Source organism: Rhinatrema bivittatum, chromosome 10 (assembly GCF_901001135.1).
Source record: "Rhinatrema bivittatum chromosome 10, aRhiBiv1.1, whole genome shotgun sequence".
In the NCBI taxonomy this organism is placed as follows: Eukaryota; Metazoa; Chordata; class Amphibia; order Gymnophiona; family Rhinatrematidae; genus Rhinatrema; species Rhinatrema bivittatum.
In genome coordinates, this window is record NC_042624.1 from 60,661,910 (window position 1) to 60,680,898 (window position 18,989).

Here is an 18,989-nt window from a genome sequence, read left to right on the forward strand (position 1 = left end):
TCAGCTTGAAGAGTAAGTGAATTGCAGGCTCTAGTTACATACTCTCCATACACACAGGTATGGAAAAAAGAGAAGTGCTCAGAATTCATCTAAAATTTATATGAAAAGTATCACAATTCCAATTAAACCAAGCTATAACGTTGCTGATGTTTTTTCCAAAGCCGCATTCCTCAACAGCAGAGCAAGCTTTATATTCACTAGATTGTAGAAGAGCTCTACCTAGAAAGAACTAAACCATATCAAAAGACAGCACAGCTATTTGTCTCTTATGATAAAAGTAAAAAAGGACACTCAGTTAAAAAGCAGACTGTCTACATGGCTAACTCATTGTATATCCCATTGTTATACAGCTATGAGTTGTAAATCCCACAGTCGATAAAGGCCCATCAGTTGAGAGCAGTTGCCTCAATGTTGGCACATCTAAGCTTGACCTCAGTACAAGATATTTGCAGAACAGCAACATGGTCAACAATACACACTTTCACTTGACATTACTATTTAGAACAGGAGTCATTTATGGACAGTATATTTGGATAAATCAGTACGCAAAACATTTTTAAGTAAATACCCAGCTTCCCATAGTAAAATAATGGGTTGCAAATAAATAAATAAAAATCTAAAGGCAAGCCTCATCTGGGGAATCCCTTCTTGTATGGCTGTTTGTTATGCTTGTCCTTGAAGAAAAGTGGAGTTGCTTACCTGTAACAGGTGTTCTCCCTGCAGAGCAGAACAAACAGCCATGCAGTCTCTCCCTTCTTGGAAAGTTATTAACTTTGAAATGAAGTGAGGGGAGAGGTGAATGGCAATGATAGTTCACAAATTCCCACACATGCTCAGAAAGTGCAATTAAGGCTCCGAGTTAGAAGAGAGATTGACTGACTCTGTGCTGTTGGATGATGTCATCCATCTTGTATGGCTATTTGTTCTGCTGTCCACAGAGAACACCTGATACAGGCAAGCAAGCTCACTTTCTTCCATTTTTGTTAAAAGTGAAATTCTGTGTTAGCATTTGTGAAACACATTTTTATTGTTTTAATAAAACTTATAGTGATGAGACTAAAAGACGTATGTTTGAAATTATTTGAAATGGTGTTTGCATGCGACTTTATTAGACTTGTGTGTTGGGGGAGGTATAATATTTTGTATTGACCTACAGGTGTTTTTTTCCCCACAGTGCTGTTCACCAACTGAAGGGTTTTAATTTATTTATATGCTGTCATTCTGTAAACAATCACAGCCCTTATTGCAGATAACTTTGAAACCTTTGTACTAAGCTATCCAATATTACATTTTTTTTTTTTACTGCTCTATGGCAAGAAAAGTAACATTTGATATATATATCTATCTATATTGTAGAGGGTGCTGCTGTGAAAGAAAAGCCTACAGAGAAAAGCAGAGACAGAAAAACTTTGAAAACTGTGCGAAAAGTCCAAAAGATAGCGCAGTTGACGGGCTCAGATTCCAAACTAAGTAAGTAACTTATTCCTCTTCCATCTTTGGAAACTTTACCATTCTACAGGTTAATACAACATGTTAAAGTTCCTATCTTTTCTTCTTCTTACTCCTAGTTGTACGTATCCTTGTTTATTGTAACTGTATTTATAATATGTATATTACATATTTGGTTCTATGTTCCAGTTATTACCCCATTGTTTACTGTAAACCGGCTTGATGTGATGTTATCACGAATGCCGGTATAGAAAAAATCAAAATAAATAAATAAATAAATAATGTAGGTGTCTGGATGTTTGGGCCCATGAATCAAATTCATTTTCTTTTGATTACTTTCGGGCCAATTCAGTATGCTGCGCTCGGCCGAGCGCACCTTTAGCCCCAGTTTGGCCGTGCGTTTTTGACACGCTGTTTTTACCCCTTATTACAGTAAGGGGTAATAGCGGGTAGAAAATGTGCGGCCAACCCCCCCAAAACTAATAGCACCCGCAACATGCAAATGCATGTTGGGCCTATTAGTTATTCTCGCGCGATACAGAAAGTAAAATGTGCAGCGAAGCCGCACATTTTACTTTCAGAAATTAACTTCTGCCCAAAGGCAGAACTTTGAAATGCCCAAAGGCAGAAGTTAATTTCGGCCGGCACAGGGAACATGTACAGAAAAGCAGAAAAAACTGCTTTTCTGTACACCCTCCAAGTTAATATCATAGCGATATTAAATCGGGGGCCCCAAAATTAAAAAAAAAAAAATTAAAAATTAAAATTTTTTTTTTTTTAAATCTGCCTGTGGCCCGCGGGTCGGAAGACGGACGCTCAATTTAGCCAATGTCTGTTTTCCGAACCCGTGGCTGTCAGCGGCTTCGAGAACAGACACCGGTAAAATTGAGCGTTGGCTGTCAAACCCGCTGACAGCCGTTGCTTCTGTCAAAAAGGAGGCGCTAGGGACGCGCTAGTGTCCCTAGTGCCTCCTTTTACCGCAGGCCCTCATTTAAATACTTGATCGCGCGCCCAGGAGAGTGGCCTGGGCGTGCATCGGGAGAGCGGGTGCTTGCCTCGGAGTGCCGGCTCTCCCGCGGTTTTTACTGTATCGGCCCGTTTGTTGGGAAAGGTTTTGTTCGGGAGGGTAAGTGCACCTTTTTTATTATCTCAAAAGTTTATTTTTAGAGGTTGTCAAATAACGCCTCGGTGCCACCCTTAACACTGACTCAGTTTAAAACTGGGGCTGCTTTGGAGGGTCTTGCTGAGCTTTGTCCAGACCCGTTTGCACCTATGTATATGCTGCTACACTGGCAGCCTTCTGTCTACCAGCTGGGTCCAACTTGCCCCTAGGCAAATCCCTGCCTTAAAGTTATCCCATAGTAGTGTTTAGAGACATTGAGAACCCCACACCATCCAAGAGGGTCACACAGTTCCTACAGATGCACCCACAGGCCAAATATAGAGAATACAGGGATCATTAATCAATCCATGACAGACAGAACAAGCAAATTAATGAGTTTATTAACAAAAAGTAGGAGCAGTGAACAGAAAATGATTAAATTTGCAAGCAGTAACAGATACAATAAGGACTAAACAGAAACATTAGCTAAACACTTTTTTTTTTTAACTGTACTTAGTTCCTGGGGAGTTTCAGGAAATGTGCAATCCACTGGAGTAGGGCAGGTCTCAGCTCAGAAATCTGCTGGTGCTCCCAGCCAAGATTAAAGAATTTGTTTGAGTTATAACTATGAATGTTACTTTGTAAACTGTTGTGATCTCTACATGGAATGAAGGTATATAAAATGTCTAAATAAAAATTCTAGCAAATTCAGGGCTAGTTTTCTATCTAAAGGACCAATTCAGGTATAAAGTACTAACAGTAGCTCTCTGACAAATTAATTTTTGACTAGTAATAGCTTTCTGGCCAGTGGCACTGCAGGATGTCAGTCTTATAGCTTTCTCAAGGATACTGGCATATGTATGCTGTCCAAGCCCCATTCCGAATCAAGCCAGCATCACAGACCTTTCTTTGAATCACAGTGCAAAGGTCAACCACCACATGCATGCCAAAGCAGAAGGCCTAAGTCAAAAGAATAAAATCATAGTGCGCATAAAATCCCTGTTTTGCCACAAAGGTGTTGAAATTCTTTACATTTCAGAGGAAGATCATATGCAGCTATCTCATGGATCTAGTCCTCTGCTATAAATAGCTATATACCACTTTCCACTGCTGTGCTTAACTACCAGATTCCCTCTTTTAATTATGCCTTCTTAGGGAAAGTTGCTAGTGCTAAGCTTTCAGCTGTTTCATCTGTAATGATGCCTGCTCCATTTTCAGTCTCTCTGTCAAGTTGTTAATCAGACAGGGGTATAAACGGCAGCTTTCATTAATATTCGTTAACACCTTTTATGCCATGCAACTGACTGAACTAAATTTAAAACTATCATCCTCTCTTTCTCTACCTCTTATCTCTCTGGAAACACGTTTCCAGCTTCCTCTGTCTAGAGTCGTATCTTTTCCCTTGCCTCCAGCATAACCCACTTTTGAACGACTTGTCTCCTCCTATAGCTTGTTTTGACCAAGAGGAATTGCTGGATGCCCCATAAATCTCTTCAGTTCTTTAATAAATTGCTATCAAATTCTATTTGCCTTTAATTGTCTTCTCTCTGCAGCATTAACATTTTCTGAAGATATAATATGCATGAGCACTTCTTATGCTGGCTTTCCTTGGGACATGTGATATCCCATACTTATACTAACATCATATTCCAAGGGACTAGAAATGATTTAGCATTTTAGAAGTAACATATTTTGCAAGATAGAAATCTTCCTACTCCTGTAACAGTAATACATTTTTGGGGCCCATCACACTTCAGTAACAATAACAGTTATGCATTTTATGTGGCTTCATATATCCAGTGATGTATAGCGGAGGCGTATACCCCTGAACCCATCTCTCTCACTATCAACAGAGTTCAGTGAGTAACTAGTGGTTCTTTCTTGTACCTTAAGTAGTTAACTTAGCATTTCCTAGCGTGTAGCAGATGGACTCAAAACAAATGGGTATAGTGTGCTCGTGCTAGCAGTTGGAGACTGATCTGACGTCAGCACGGGTACATATACCCCCACAGGAAGTGAAGCCATTCAGTAATTTCCGTCTCCAAAGCAGTTTGGAGCTACCCCACGCTCGCTGAGCGTGTTTCCAAATTCTAATGACTAAATTCATAGCAGAAATTTACTAGATTCCTCTCATCTTGGACTTCCTACAAGATGGACTTCAGAAGGGTCTGTCCCTCAGCTCCATCAAGGTACAGGTAGCAGCGCTGTCTTGCTACGGTCCCAGGCGTGACGGCAAATCCATTGCCCAGCACCCAGGTGTTTCACGTTTCCTGAAAGGAGTCAAACACATTCGCCCGCCACTGAAGTGGCCAGTGCCCTTGTGGAACCTCAATCTAGTATTGGAATTTCTTTTTTTTTTTTTTTTTTTTTAATTCTTTATTTATCTGTTTTCTTCATTTTACAGCATGAAATAATGTTTACTACATCTCTGTAGACATTAATTCAAATATTACAGTTATAAAGAACAGAAAGGTCTATGTTTCTAAATAAATTAGAACCAATATAATCTTATAATCAATTTGTCATACAATAAGAGAAAAAATAATAGCGGTAACTTATTTACTCACTGGGTTGGTTCGGTTTTGCTTGCTGTTCTTTCAGATTTTCCAAATAAACCTTCATTTGTTCTGGTTCAAAATAAACAAACTTTTTCCCTTGAATTTGTAATAAACACTTACATGGGTATCTGATATTGACCTGCGCTCCCAGTTTCCTGGCTTCTTGACTCAATTGCACAAAAGCTTTTCTACGCATCTGAGTGTCCTTAACTATATCAGGGTATATTTGCAATTTCTGTCCTAAATAGATCTTATTTCGGTTTTTTAAGAAGGTCCTCAAGATCATATCTCTATCAGATACTTGATTAAATAAGAGAAACAAAGTTCCCCTTTGCTCAATTTGATCTTCAGAGGGTGTTTCTATATATGCAGTTAGGTCAAGATCTAAATCAACCTTTGCTACTTCTTGCTTCTCCTCCTTCCCATTATTTGATGGAACAAAATATATTTTTGAGATGGAGGGCATTTTTTCTGTAGACAGTAATAATATTTCCTTAAGATATTTCTTGAATTGCTCTCTGAGAGAGATCAATTTAAGATTAGGAAAGTTTATAACTCTCAAATTTAGATATCTTAATTTATTTTCCATGTTTTCCATCCTCCTTCTCAAAACTGTCTCCGATTGTATCATTACAGATTGTACCTTCTGAACTGAATTTACCTTTTCAGATATATCCCCTATCTGTTCTGTGTGTTCCTTCATCGTTGGTTCAATTTTTAATAACGTCTCTTGGGATTTATTCATTGTTGTTACTAATAGAGAAATTGATTTCTCCATAGTGGTTATTGCTAACCAAATCGATTCAAGCGTGATCTTATTAGGTTTATCTAACTTAGGTATACTTAGAGCAGCAATAGCCGAACCTACTCGACAGGTTTGGGAAATCTTCTGAATTTCCCCTGTCGAGTCACCCTCTTCTTCCATTTTACCCACTATTCCCCCGGTTACTCCTACTGCTTCCCCAGACCCTGTATTTCCATTTACTGGGACTGGAAAAAGTACCTGGGGACTTGCCGGTTGTGGAGGGGGAGGGATACCCGGTGCACCTGGGGACAGAGATATTTGTGTGTCCAAGTGGGTTAAGTCTGGTTCTATACCTAGTCCCACAGCGGATACTTCTCCCGGTGTAGAGGCCGCTATTGGGGTAAGAAAGCCTTGTATCTTAAGCTGATTAGGCGTATCTGGGGCCGCGGCAGAGGACTCTGGCCTCAGGCGTCCTTTTCGCTTAGTATGAGGCATCTAAGAATATTATATATTATTTCTTACCTATTTCTCCTATCGAATTCTCATAGACTTTTCTTATGGAGAGAAAGTTAACTCTTAACAAATCCCTGTTTAGAGAAAGCAAACCATAAAATTTCAAAAAATTTCAAAGTCCCACAAAGTCACCAAACAAAGTCGCAAACTAAGTCGCGTGCGCCCCTTGGGCGCGGGCGGCTTAGGCGCTGCGCCGGCGGACGCGATGCGCCGCAATGTGGCTTCAATATAAAGCCTCGGTGAAAGACATCAACATGGGAGGGCGTGGCTTCCGATACGCCATCGGGGCTAGGTTCACGAATTCCTTACCCCCGGGTCAAGAAGCAGTCTTTTTCACCTCCTTAGTTAGGATTTCAAGTTCTTTCTCTCAAGAAGTCACAGTAGAAGTCTGGTTTAAGAGTTCTCACCAGGCTGACGCACACGGGAGGGCGTGGCTTCCGATATGCCGTCGGGGCTAGGTTCACGAATTCCTTACCCCCGGGTCAAGAAGCAGTCTTTTTCACCTCCTTAGTTAGGATTTCAAGTTCTTTCTCTCCCGTAGTGGCCAGTGCCCTTGTGGAACCTCAATCTAGTATTGGAATTTCTAGCGGGATCAGCCTTCAGGCCCCTTCGAGGCCTGTCTCTCCGTTTATTGACCTTGAAGATGGTGTTCTTGCTGGCTGTATGTTCAGCACGCCGCATCTCAGAGCTACAAGCACTGTCCTGCCGTGATCCATTTCTCAGAATCAATCCAGAGGCTATCCATCTTCGCACAGTTCCATCCTTTTTACCCAAGGTGGTTTCACACTTTCACCTCAACCAAACCATATCCTTACCTACCACGGAAGGTTTGAAGAAATCGGAAGAAGGTCGAATACTACGTCATCTCGACATCGGCAGACTGCTGTCCAGATACCTGGAAATGTCAGAAGCAGTACGAAAGACGGACCACTTGTTCGTCCTGCACAGCGGGAAGAAGCAAGGGGAAGCGGCCTCGCGGCCGACCATCACCCACTGGATTAAAGAAGTTATCAAGGCAGCCTACGTAGAGGCGGGTAAACCGCCACCTCTACAGGTCAAGGCTCATTCTACCAGAGCGCAATCGGCCTCTTGGGCAGAAGCTAAGCTACTGTCGCCTGCAGAGATATGTAAAGCGGCGACGTGGTCCTCCCTCCATACCTTCTCCAGATTCTACCGTCTGGATGTCCAGACCAGGGAGGACACAGCATTTGCGAGGGCAATCCTACACGGTCCTCGGGCAGCCTCCTGCCCAGTCCGGGAGTAGCTTTTGTACATCCCATTTGTTTTGAGTCCATCTGCTACACGCTAGGAAATGTTGAGATTACTTACCTGATAATCTCCTTTTCCTTAGTGTATGCAGATGGACTCAGCATCCTGCCCGGCTGCCGGTATACATGGGGATTCGCCGTTTCACGGTAAGACATGTTTTGGCTTATTTATTTATTTATTTATTTATTTATTTAGAGTTTTTATATACCGGCAATCATGAAAACATATCTTGCTGGTTTACATCGAACAGGAGTGCATTATAAACAAAAACTAGAACTGTGGTGTCCGAAAGTACAGTTACATTTAACAAGGGTAGCCGAACTAGGAGAAGGAAGAAGAGAGGAGAGAAAAGAGATGGTTAAACAATATACAATTTAAATATAGTATACAGAATAAATGTTATATACAAGAGGAGTGGTGTTTTAGGAGTCATTGGAATGTGTCATTGGGTTGTGTCCGGAAATGCTTGTTTGAATAACCAAGTCTTAAGTTTTTTCCTAAAAGTTGGGAGGCAGGGCTCCTGTCTGAGGTCTGTAGGAATGGAATTCCACAAAAGAGGGCCAGCTGTGGAGGTGGCGCGATCTCTTATGGTGATGTGTCTGGTCGTTTTCGCTGGGGGAACTTGGAGGGAGCCTCTATAAGCATCTCTAGTAGGTCTGGTAGAATTATGTGTTTGGAGAGGGAATTGAAGATCGAGAGTGGTAAGTTGATGTATAGTTTTGTAGGTGATGGTTATGGCTTTGTACATGATGCGGAAGTAGACTGGTAACCAGTGAAGCTCTTTCAGGACGGGGGATATGTGGTCTCTTTTCCTTGCGCCTGTCAAGATTCGGGCTGCTGAATTTTGAACCATCTGTAGGGGTTTGGAGTATGATGATGGTAGACCTAGCAATAGGGAATTGCAATAGTCTAGTTTCGAAAAAATGACTGCTTGGATGATCGTTCTGAAGTCTTGAGCGTGGAAAAGAGGTCTTATCCTTTTCAGGACCTGAAGTTTATAGAAGCAGTCTTTGGTTGTTTGTTGATGTGTGCCTTGAAGTTTAGCCGGTTGTCTATTATTACTCCTAGGTCTCTAGCTTGTGTGGTAGGCAGATTGGTAGGAAGAGAACTGTTGGAGGTGTTGTTCTCAGGAGAGATGAGTAGGATTTCAGTCTTAGAGGAATTTAAGATGAGGTGTAGGCTGTTGAGTAGTTGTTTGATTTTTTTGTGGCATGATTCCCAGTAGTCAAGAGTATTAGAGTATGTGTCTTTGATAGGGATGATGATTTGAATATCATCTGCGTATAGGAAAAACTTTAGATTGAGGTCGGTGAGAAGTTGGCAGAGAGGAAGAAGGTAAATATTGAATAGAGTCGGAGATAAAGACGAACCTTGTGGGACTCCTATGGCAGAGTTGAATCTTGAGGATTCCTTGTTTTGGAGTTTAACTTTGTAACCTCTATTGTTGAGAAAGGTTTTAAACCAGGAAAGGACGGTGCCGCCGATTCCTATGGATGACAACTGGTTAAGGAGGATAGCGTGGTTGACCGTGTCGAACGCTGCGGACAGGTCCAGCAAGATCAATAGGTATGAATTTCCTTTGTCAAGGCCCAGTAGGATATGGTCTGTCAAAGAGATAAGGAGGGATTCTGTGCCTCGATTTTTTCGGAATCCGTGTTGTGGGGCGAAGAGAAGATTGTTGTCTTCGATGTAGTTTGAAAGTTGAGAGTTGACTAGTCTTTCCATGATCTTGGCGATGAATGGAAGGTTAGCTATGGGGCGGAAGTTGTTAGGGTCCTTCGGATCAAGGTTGGGTTTCTTTAGGAGTGGTGAGATTGAAGCCATTTTGAGATCATCTGGGAAGGATCCTTGGGCTAGGGCTTCCACCCTGCCGGGTGTCGACGCCTTCCGGTTGAGAACACTGGCGGTCTCCAGCTACCATCAATTGGTCAGGGTAATCCTATTCCTTTAATCGATCGGTCAGTACGCATATATCCATAAAAGCTTTGCAAGGAAGATTACTGAATGGCTTCACATCCTGTGGGGGGTATATGTACCCGTGCTGACGTCAGATCCGTCTCCAACTGCTAGCACGAGCACACTATACCCATTTGTTTTGAGTCCATCTGCATACACTAAGGAAAAGGAGATTATCAGGTAAGTAATCTCAACATTATTTGAATATCTCTCAGAAAAAATCAGATAGTCACAGAGAGAAGGAAATTTTGATCAGATCTGTGCTGCTTATGTTTAGGTGGTCACAGTGTTATAAGCACAACCTCATGGCGGGATGGACAGAAGCTGGTAAAGAAGATCCTTGGTCCAGTGCCTAAATTAGAGAATAGGAGAGCAGAGTCCAGTGACAGAGGTGGCAGGGAGAAGATTTCCAGACCTGGTACGTGGCTTTTCTCTAAACTGAACTGAGTGGGATACAAACTGATAGAACTGTTCAATAAACCCATAAACATTTTCTTCAAGCAAAACATATTAAAGAGACTTGGGAAAGGGTGAGCCCTTCCTCCTTCAACTTCTTTTCCCCTTACACCATTTCCTCTCTGTTGGCACCATATTTTCTACGGGCTGGCTCTGCTAATCCTCTCTTGCATTTCATGATTAGCGCAGCTGGCCCAGAAATTTTGAAATTAATCATGGTGCCAGCGTTAGGGAGTGAGCAGTGTACGAGAAGGAGATGGCACGCTTGTCAAGAGTTGCATCCCCTGCCCCACAGTATAAAGTATTAAGAACTGCAGTCCTGGAAGGCTGACTTATCCAAAACTGTAAGGAAACACTTTTCTGCAAGGTCTACATGCTTTCCTTTCCATAAATTGTTTAATTGCTGTTCTGCTTATTAAGGTTCAGTAGTGGCAACTCTATCAAAATGCGCTTTACTATTACTCAGAAACAGCTTGCTACTTTTACCATGGTAGGCTGGCGAAACAGCTCAAAAAATATATTTTGCCCTGGTTTATAATGCCAAAAAAAAGTAGGACAGTGTATAAAGGCTCCCTATCTATCTAAAATAACTATGCTTTGATGGGGTTTGCAGAACAGAACCTTTTCATCACAGAACAAGCAAACAAAATGTTCAAACCAAAATCATTACATAAATGCTATGCTGGGTCAGACCATAAATGCTATGCTGGGTCAGATATGCATTGAAAGTAAAGTATCAGGCTTATTTGGTTTGGGGGTAGTAACCGCTGTAACAAGCAAGCTACACCCCGCTTTTTTGTGAATGCAAATCCTTTTTTCCACATTTCCTCTTGCCGCTGAAGCTTAGAGCAATGTTGGAGTCTTAAAGCAATTTTGGAGTCGCATTAACCGTGTGTATGTATATTGAATAAGGGTATTATCTCCAGGTAGTAGCCTTCATTCCCGCGAGCTCTTTGATTGTCCTCACTGGGCGTATCGACCGTCAACTACAAGCACGCTGTCTTGAGTCCAGAGCAGCCCGGAAGTCTGCACCAGGCCCGTTCCCAGCCCAGCGTTCTTCTCCGCGAGTAAGCACACCACAGAATCCATCAGAGGAGGAACCCATGCAGATGGGTAGGAGTAGACTTTCTCCTAAGGAATGACGCCATCGACAGCAATCCGGCCTCTATCTGTACTGCGGCCAGCCCGGACATGCCATTGCCTCGTGCCCAGTCTGTCCGGGAAACTCCCGGGCCTAGGTTCTGCTGGAGGACTCCTCCTAGGCCTGACTTCACCCTCTCCTCCACTGACTGTTCCCGTGTCCATCAAGATGGACAACCAGGAGATTAACACCTTGGCACTGGTGGACTCCGGGGCTGGTGGGAACTTCATATTAAAGCAACTCACTGAACACCAGTGGATTCCCACCATCCACTCTCCAGTGCCCTTACTACTCTCGTCTATTCATAGGGAACCTCTTCCTGGTGAGGTTACCCACACCATGGCTCCCATCCATCTACGCACCGGGACTTTGCACGTGGAAACCATCTTATTCCATATATTGGACAAGGCCATCCATCCCGTTGTATTGTGATTGCCCTGGCTCCAGCAGCACACTACACAGTTCGATTGGGCCACCCTACAGCTCTCTCATTGGGGCTCAGCTTGCCATAAGAACTGCTTGGAACCTATCTCTCCACTGCCTTGTCTGACTACAGCGCCCTCTCTACCGGGCCTTCACCCACAATAAGCATTCTTCTCTGTTGTGTTCTGAAAGAAGGCTGCAGACACGTTACCTCTTCATCGCTCCTATGACTGCATGATAAATTTACTGCCCAGCACAGAGCCTCCTCGGGGTAGGATCTACCCTCTCTTGCAGATTGAGACCCAAGCCATGTCAGAATACATTCGTAAGAACTTGGCCAAAGGATTCAACCGGCCTTCCAAGTCCCCTGCAGGAGCAGGGTTTTTCTTCATAGGGAAAAAAGATGGCTCCCTCCGTCCCTGCATTGACTATTGTGGCCTAAACAAAATTACTCTCAAAGATCGCTACCCACTGCCACTCATCTCTGAGCTTTTTGACAGGCTTCAAGGAGCTAGGATCTTTTCGAAATTAGACCTTCGTGGAGCCTATAATTTGGTCTGGATCCGCGAAGACGAGTGGAAGACCACCTTTAACACACGCGACAGTCACTTTGAATACCTTGTGATGCTGTTTGGGCTTTGCAATGCACCCACAGTATTTCAAAACCTGATGAATGAGATTTTCACAGATATGCTTTATCAGTGTGTGGTTGTATACCTCGACAATATTCTCGTCTTCTCTCAAGATCTGCCTAGCCACCGCCGGGACATCTCTCGTGTCCTCCAGCGGCTGCGAGATAACCAACTTTTTTCGCCAAGCTTGAAAAGTGCTCCTTAGAACAAGAGACCATTCCTTTCCTGGGCAACATAGTGTCTAGTCAGGGGTTTCGAATGGATCCTCAAAAATTAAAGAGCATCCATGATTGGCCTCAATCCACAGGCCTCAAGGCCCTCTAGAGATTCCTTGGCTTCGCCAATTACTATTGCTCTTTTATCCACCATTACTCCATGCTGACTGCACCACTCACGGCCATCACTTGCAAGGGGGCCAACCCCTCCCAGTGGTCGCCTGAAGCTATGACCGCCTTTCAGGACCTCAAGTCTGCCTTCCTGATGGAATCTTGTCTCCGCCATCCAGATCCTACGCGCCCATTTGTGGTTGAGGTCAATGCCTCCGATGTTGGAGAAGGAGCCGTACTGAGTCAATACTCCACTACTCACACTCTGCACCCCTATTCTTTTTTTTCCCGACACTTCTCGCCGGCAGAACTTAATTACGCCATCGGGGATAAAGAATTGTTGGTCATCAAGCTGGCCTTTGAGGAATGGCAATCCAGGCTCGAAGGCGCACAACATATGCGCACAACTTTCAATGCATATCCAGCATAGCTCTCTGCTTCAACGGCAGGGGAGAAAGTCTGATACTTCACGCATTTCCAGCATAACTCTCTGCTTCAATGGCAGGGGGAATGAAGAAAAGTGGATCTATATATAGACAACAACCAACAAGGACTGAATTACATAGTCTGGGTAAACAAATAAGCATGGGTGTAGCTTGCTTATTGCGGCGGTTACTACCCCTAACTAATTAGGCTAGATATTTCACTTAGATGCAGTTCCAACACTGCTCTCTACATTGATGGTGGGGGTGGAAGGGAAATAGAACCAAAGGGTTGCTAAGAGCCAGGAGTAACAGATAAGTATGAGGGAAAAAAAGACTGCGAAACTTGCTGGGCAGACTGGATGGGCCGTTTGGTCTTCTTCTGCCGTCATTTCTATGTTTCTATATTTACTCTTTCAGATAATAGAAGGACTGGGGGCATTCCATGAAGTTAGCAAGTAGCACATTAAAACTAAACTAATTCTTTTTCACTCAACGCACAATTAAGCTCTGGAATTTGTTGCCAGGGGATGTGGTCACTGCAGTTAGTGTAGCTGGGTTTAAAATAGGTTTGGATAAGTTCTTGGAAGAGACGTCCATTAACTGCTATTAATCAAGTTGACTTAGGAAATAGCCTCTGCTATTACTGGCATCAGTAGTATAGGATCTACTTAGTGTTTGGGTACTTGCCAGGTACTTGTGACTTGGATTGGCCACTGTTGGAAACAGGATGCTGGGCTTGATAGACCCTTGGTCTGACCCAGTATGGCAATTTCTTATGTTCTTATGTTCTGTATAGCCTATAGTTGTATGCTTCATGCAGGACCTGCTTCAGTTGAAGCCTCCTCTAAGGCTTTCTGCTGTGTCTGGGGACCCCAACATGGTGGTAGCTCAGTTGATAAAAGCTCCCTTTGAGCCACTGTGCTCCTGTGACCTGAAGTACCTGACCTGGCAGATCATATTTTTGGTGGTGGTCACTTCAGCATGCTGGTTTAACTGACTCTGCACCACATGTATCTAGTAGCGTGTCACAGGATTAAAAAAAAAAGTTCTCTGCCTCCAACTGGATGAGGGACTAAACCCAGTTGTTCTGGACTAGTGTAGCAGAAATAAAGGAAAAGAAATAATCAGGTAAGTCTGTTTCTTCATATGCTGAATATATATGCTTGCATACCTGTGCTTATGTATTTACATATAGCAGTCTTCCTCCTGTCCCTTTGCGCTTTTACCCCTTCCATTCAGTCCTTTCTCTTTCCCCACTTTTATTTTTACCTCCTGCCCTCTCCTCCTCTTTCCCCTTCCTTCCCTATCTCCACCCCCTTCTGCACCTTACCTTGATCTTCCACTGACAGGCCCTGGTCTCCCCACCAGTGGCTGACATTTTAGGTTAGTGTGATGTCTGAGATGCTCCTAAAATTTCCGGTATGCTTTCAAGTGTTGAAATGAGTTTGTTTACCTTGAAGATTTCAGTGCTTTAAGACTTCTCATTTGTCACCAGGTGCCAGTGAAAAGGCAGAATCAGACACTCGTCTGGAAGCATCCCGCAAAAATAACCCAACATGCTCTGAACGGTCTCGAAGCAGAGTACGCTCTGAAGAAAACCTAAAAAAGGCAGGTTTGGGCCCTATAGAAGCAGGAGAACAGGAGAAGAAAGAAGACTCTGTCAATAAGGACTTTCTACCTGTGGAGATCCGTGGGATCCTTGATGACTTGCAGCTGGACCTTGTGGACAAAGATGCAAAGCAAGAGAAAGAGAAGCCCATGCCAAATCAAAAAACCATCAGGAGCCATAGCCCTATTAAAAGAAAACAAGACAAAGGAGTAACCAATGAAGACCCTCATGTCATCTCTAAAAAGCGGCACTATGATACAGACAAGGTCCGCCAATACATTGTCCGTCAACAGGAAGAAAGGAAGAAGAGGCAGAATGAGGAGAGGAGGGCTCAGAAAGAGGCTGTAGAACAGAAGAGTAAGCGACTTCAGGACCTATACAAGAAACAAAAAGAGGCCTTCATCAAAACCAAGAGCTCTTCTGTTCCAGAGCCAGCAGCAGCCAGACGCTTACAGGAAACCTATTCCAAATTGCTGTTGGAGCAGGCCTGGAGGGAAGAGCCATCTGCACAGGAAGCACAAGTATGTACCTTTTTCATACAGGTTCACCTGAGAAGAAATTGAGCACACATTTGTCTGTATGAGATTTGGATTCAAAATGTGCCTCTTTATATAAGCTTACCAGCAAGCATAGCTGTACAAACTTACCTGGAGGTGAACAGTGAATCATTTTATACAAGCAGCCTTTCTTTTTTGCTTTAAATATTTAAAAATTAATAAGGATGACGACTTATATGGGACACCTGTCTGTCTGAAGCTGGATGGAAACTCTTAAAATAAAACTAGTAAAAACAATTATTGGTACTTGGTGGCTAAAGAAGCTGATGCATTGTGGTGTGTTCCTCAGTGCTTGTGCTCTCCCCTCTTGTAAAGATCATGTCTTATTTGTACATATCTGGCAATAAACAATTGTGTGATGACAAATACATGTTGGGATAGCAAATAAGAAGTAGATAGATTTTTCAGATCAAATGTCATTTAATGCATGCTCAAAATAATTCTGATAAAATAATTTCATCTGAGAACAATTTCTGAAAACTGAGAGACTATTGCAGTTAGAAATCAGTAGTACATTGTATTTAATTAATAACCCAAGACATGTTCAAAATCTAAATCAGAAATGTTTCTGTAAGATCTAGAAGCTTTTGATTGTGAGATTACCAGGCTACTTGCCAGCATGTATTAGAGGTTTATTTGCTAATGACGGACTGCTTAGGGTGCCTGGCAGGATTCGTAAACATAATTGTCCTTGTTCTCCTTTTTTTCTTTAGCCTAGACCTGGCTATCAGCCATCTGGAGAATCTGACAAAGAGAACAAGGGCCAAGAGCGTTCTCCTAGTGCATCTTCCAGCAGCGATCTGTCCCTCTCAGAACCTCCTCAGCCACTTACCAGGTGAGCAACAAGAAACTGGGACCAGTTTTAATGCGCAGTTCATTTGTTCCTATTCAAGACCGGTCTTCCTTTGGTTTTACAGAGCTTATTTGGGATTTCTTTGTGGTCTTTTTTAGGTGAAACTTTATTTGATGGATAAGTTACCTCAAATACTGCATTCATGCCTATAGATTAATATGGGCTCAATATCTCTGATATGTTTGCCACTATGGATTTAAAAGTTAGTTATAAACAAATGTCTTTTCTATAACCAACTGAGTTGACAGAGATCGTCAGATGCATGCCTAAATAATTTGGTTAGCTTATAAGGGGCCACTTGCCTCTTGTCATTTTTAAACATGTGTAGAGATCTGTAATTTTTAGAAAAAGTTTTAATAAATATGAGGTAGAATGGTGTGGTTGCCTTGTTAATTCACTTGCAAGCATGGAAATACAGGACATCAAAAAGTATATTAGATGATACCTTTTTATTGGACTAAGTTAACATTTCTTGACTGGCTTTTAGGAGCAGCTGTATGCTCCCTTAATTAGTTCACATCAGAATGATTTTTCCTAGCATGAGCAGATGGACTCAAGACCAATGGGTTTTATGCTTCTCTGCCAGCAGATGAAGATGGAATCGGGTTTCAAAACTGACATCACCCTAGATACACCCCTGCAGTGACCTCAGCCCTTCAGTATTTCTCTATCTCCAGCAGATGCAGACATGCTTTCTACCTTTTGGAAGAAGAAATTCTACTTTTAAGTTGGAGAAAAGATTGAGCTCTGCTCTCCTGCGGTGATACTTAAAGGTCCCTCCCCTAGTTGAGAATTCCTGAGGTGATTTCCGAGATCCCTCAGAGATCTGGTAGCCGGCTACCAGACCAAGGTGCCTTGGTCTGGTAGCTGGTTCCTGGAGTGCACTTTGCTGCTGAAGCAGCTGAAAGGCAGCGGGTGCAGGAAGCAGAGTGCAGCGGTGAGAGCCAAAGCCCTCTCCCCCGAGAGCCGGAGACCATCTCTGTACTTAGCTGGTAAGCGCGGAGCCTAGGTAAGTTAAAAAAAAAAAAAAGATTTCCTCCTGATTCAGAGATGTTGGAGGGGTTTGGTAAGACTTCCTCTGGTCTCCTTGCTCGGCGCGCCGTTCTGACATCGTTCCCAATCCTGTTGGGGTAAAGGGAAGTGGGCTTCCGAGCGGGTTGAGCGGCCCCCCCGGTGGGCTAGTCCCCGCTTTAGGCCTGGTCAGCACACCGCGTGGTAGGCTGCTGTAGCCCACATAGGCGTCCAAAATCTATGTGCACAAAACTTTACGCGCAAGCCGTCTGAACACACAGTTACTGTCGCCAATGGCTCCGGCAGCAAAGAAACATAAGTGCCTTTCTCTCTGCGCTACTTGTCATATTAAGGCTGTACAGTCTGACCTGGACTCTTTCTTATGTCAGCACTGTGAGGAAGCCCAGGCTCCTCCCATTCAGAGGATGGGTCAACCACAGCCTTAACCGGAAATACCCCATGTCTGAGTAACCCCAGGACTTGGGTCATCCATGGGAGAGGGAAATTTAGTGGCACCTACCCCAGTACCTCCTGGGCTAGGCATTGACCTGGCTACCTGGGTGGAATTCTTTCAAGGTCTTCAAGCCTTCGTACAGGCACAATCTGCTACCTCACTTGCCCCTGTCCGGACAGAACCTCAGCAGGTATGCCCTCAGTCTCCCAGTCCTATTATCAGACTTCGAGGCATGCCTAGATTCACCAAGGGTAACCCTGGCAGGAACCCAGATGGCAAGGAAGAAGAAGAGAATCCAGATTCCTTGGAGGATGGGGAAATCCCCCCCCACCCCGGTTTAGAACCATATTGGACCATGTTACGGTTTTTCCATAGAGATGAATTCCTGACCCTGGTTTCCCAGACCTTGAAAATGCTGGGAGTTCCTGGAATGGACTCTTATGATGAAACCAAAGAAGAGTTCCATTTTGATTTCCCTATGGAAAGCCTCTTGCTATTTTCCAGTACTGAAAGCCATCCGGGAGTTGATTGACCTGGAATGGGATACCCCAGAATCAAGCTTTAAAGGTGGACGAGCGTTAGAAGCTCTATACCCACTGGATCCGGTAGCGAGAAAACGTTTGCGTTTTTCTGAAGTGGATGGGCTGATTTGTGCTGTGTCTAAGCAAACAACTATCCCAGTGGAAGGAGAAGCGGCCTTAAAGGATGTGCACGATAGGCAGAATGAGTCCATCCTTAAACAAGCCTTTAACGCAATAGCAATGACCTTAGATTGCATTTTGTTGTGCTCTGGTAGCTCGTTTGTGCCTGCTCCTATCTAGGGAGGTGGATGACTCAGGAGCGAATTCCAGAGTGGCCTTTTTAGCTGATGCGGGCTCGGACCTTGTCCGTATCTCAGCCACAGGAGTGGCCTCAGTGGTGGCTTCCAGAAGACAGCTATGGCTGTGGAATTGGTCAGCAGTCGCAACCTCCAAGTCAAATTTCACAAAGATGCCCTTTAAAGGATCACTCCTCTTTGGAAGCAAATTGGAAACGTTGGTCAGTATGTGGGGTGAATCTCCAGTACCCTAGCTACCAGGAGATAAGAGAAAGCAGTTACAGCACCCCTTGCTGAAGAGGAGTTGATCCAGGAGCTCTCAACACTTTTGCCACTACAGAAACTCGACATTTCAGAGATCTCTGTCCTTTGGAAAGTCTCAGTCCTTTCAGTCAGCAGCCCAAGAGAGGGTCAGGCTCGGGTTAAGATTTGTTCTGAACCCCCCAATGAAGCTTTGCCGACCCACCCTCGGAATGAGGATAAAGGGGTCGACTGTCCCTCTTCTACCAACGGTGGGTCGAGATCACTTCGGACAAATGGGTACTGGAGGTCATGTGAAAAGGATATGCACTGGAATTTTGCAGCACTCTTCAGGACATATTCATATCATCTCATTGCCACTCCCAGCACAAGAAGCAGGCAGTGGAGAATACCCTGTTAAGGCTCCTCAGGGTGAGGGCTATAATCCCTGTA

The 18,989-nt window shown here is 43.7% G+C and overlaps 1 protein-coding gene across 5 annotated transcripts in view; it reads left to right on the top strand.

Moving 5' to 3' along the window:
• Positions 1 to 18,989, top strand: part of CEP350 (centrosomal protein 350) — a 358,722-nt gene that overhangs the window by 101,790 nt on the left and 237,943 nt on the right. For all 5 annotated transcript variants that reach the window (XM_029617504.1, XM_029617506.1, XM_029617505.1 and 2 more), the window contains exons 8-11: positions 1,357 to 1,470; positions 9,870 to 10,010; positions 14,491 to 15,125; positions 15,875 to 15,996. In XM_029617504.1, coding sequence (XP_029473364.1) covers positions 1,357 to 1,470; positions 9,870 to 10,010; positions 14,491 to 15,125; positions 15,875 to 15,996 — 1,012 coding nt within the window. The remainder of the gene's footprint in view (positions 1 to 1,356; positions 1,471 to 9,869; positions 10,011 to 14,490; positions 15,126 to 15,874; positions 15,997 to 18,989) is intronic.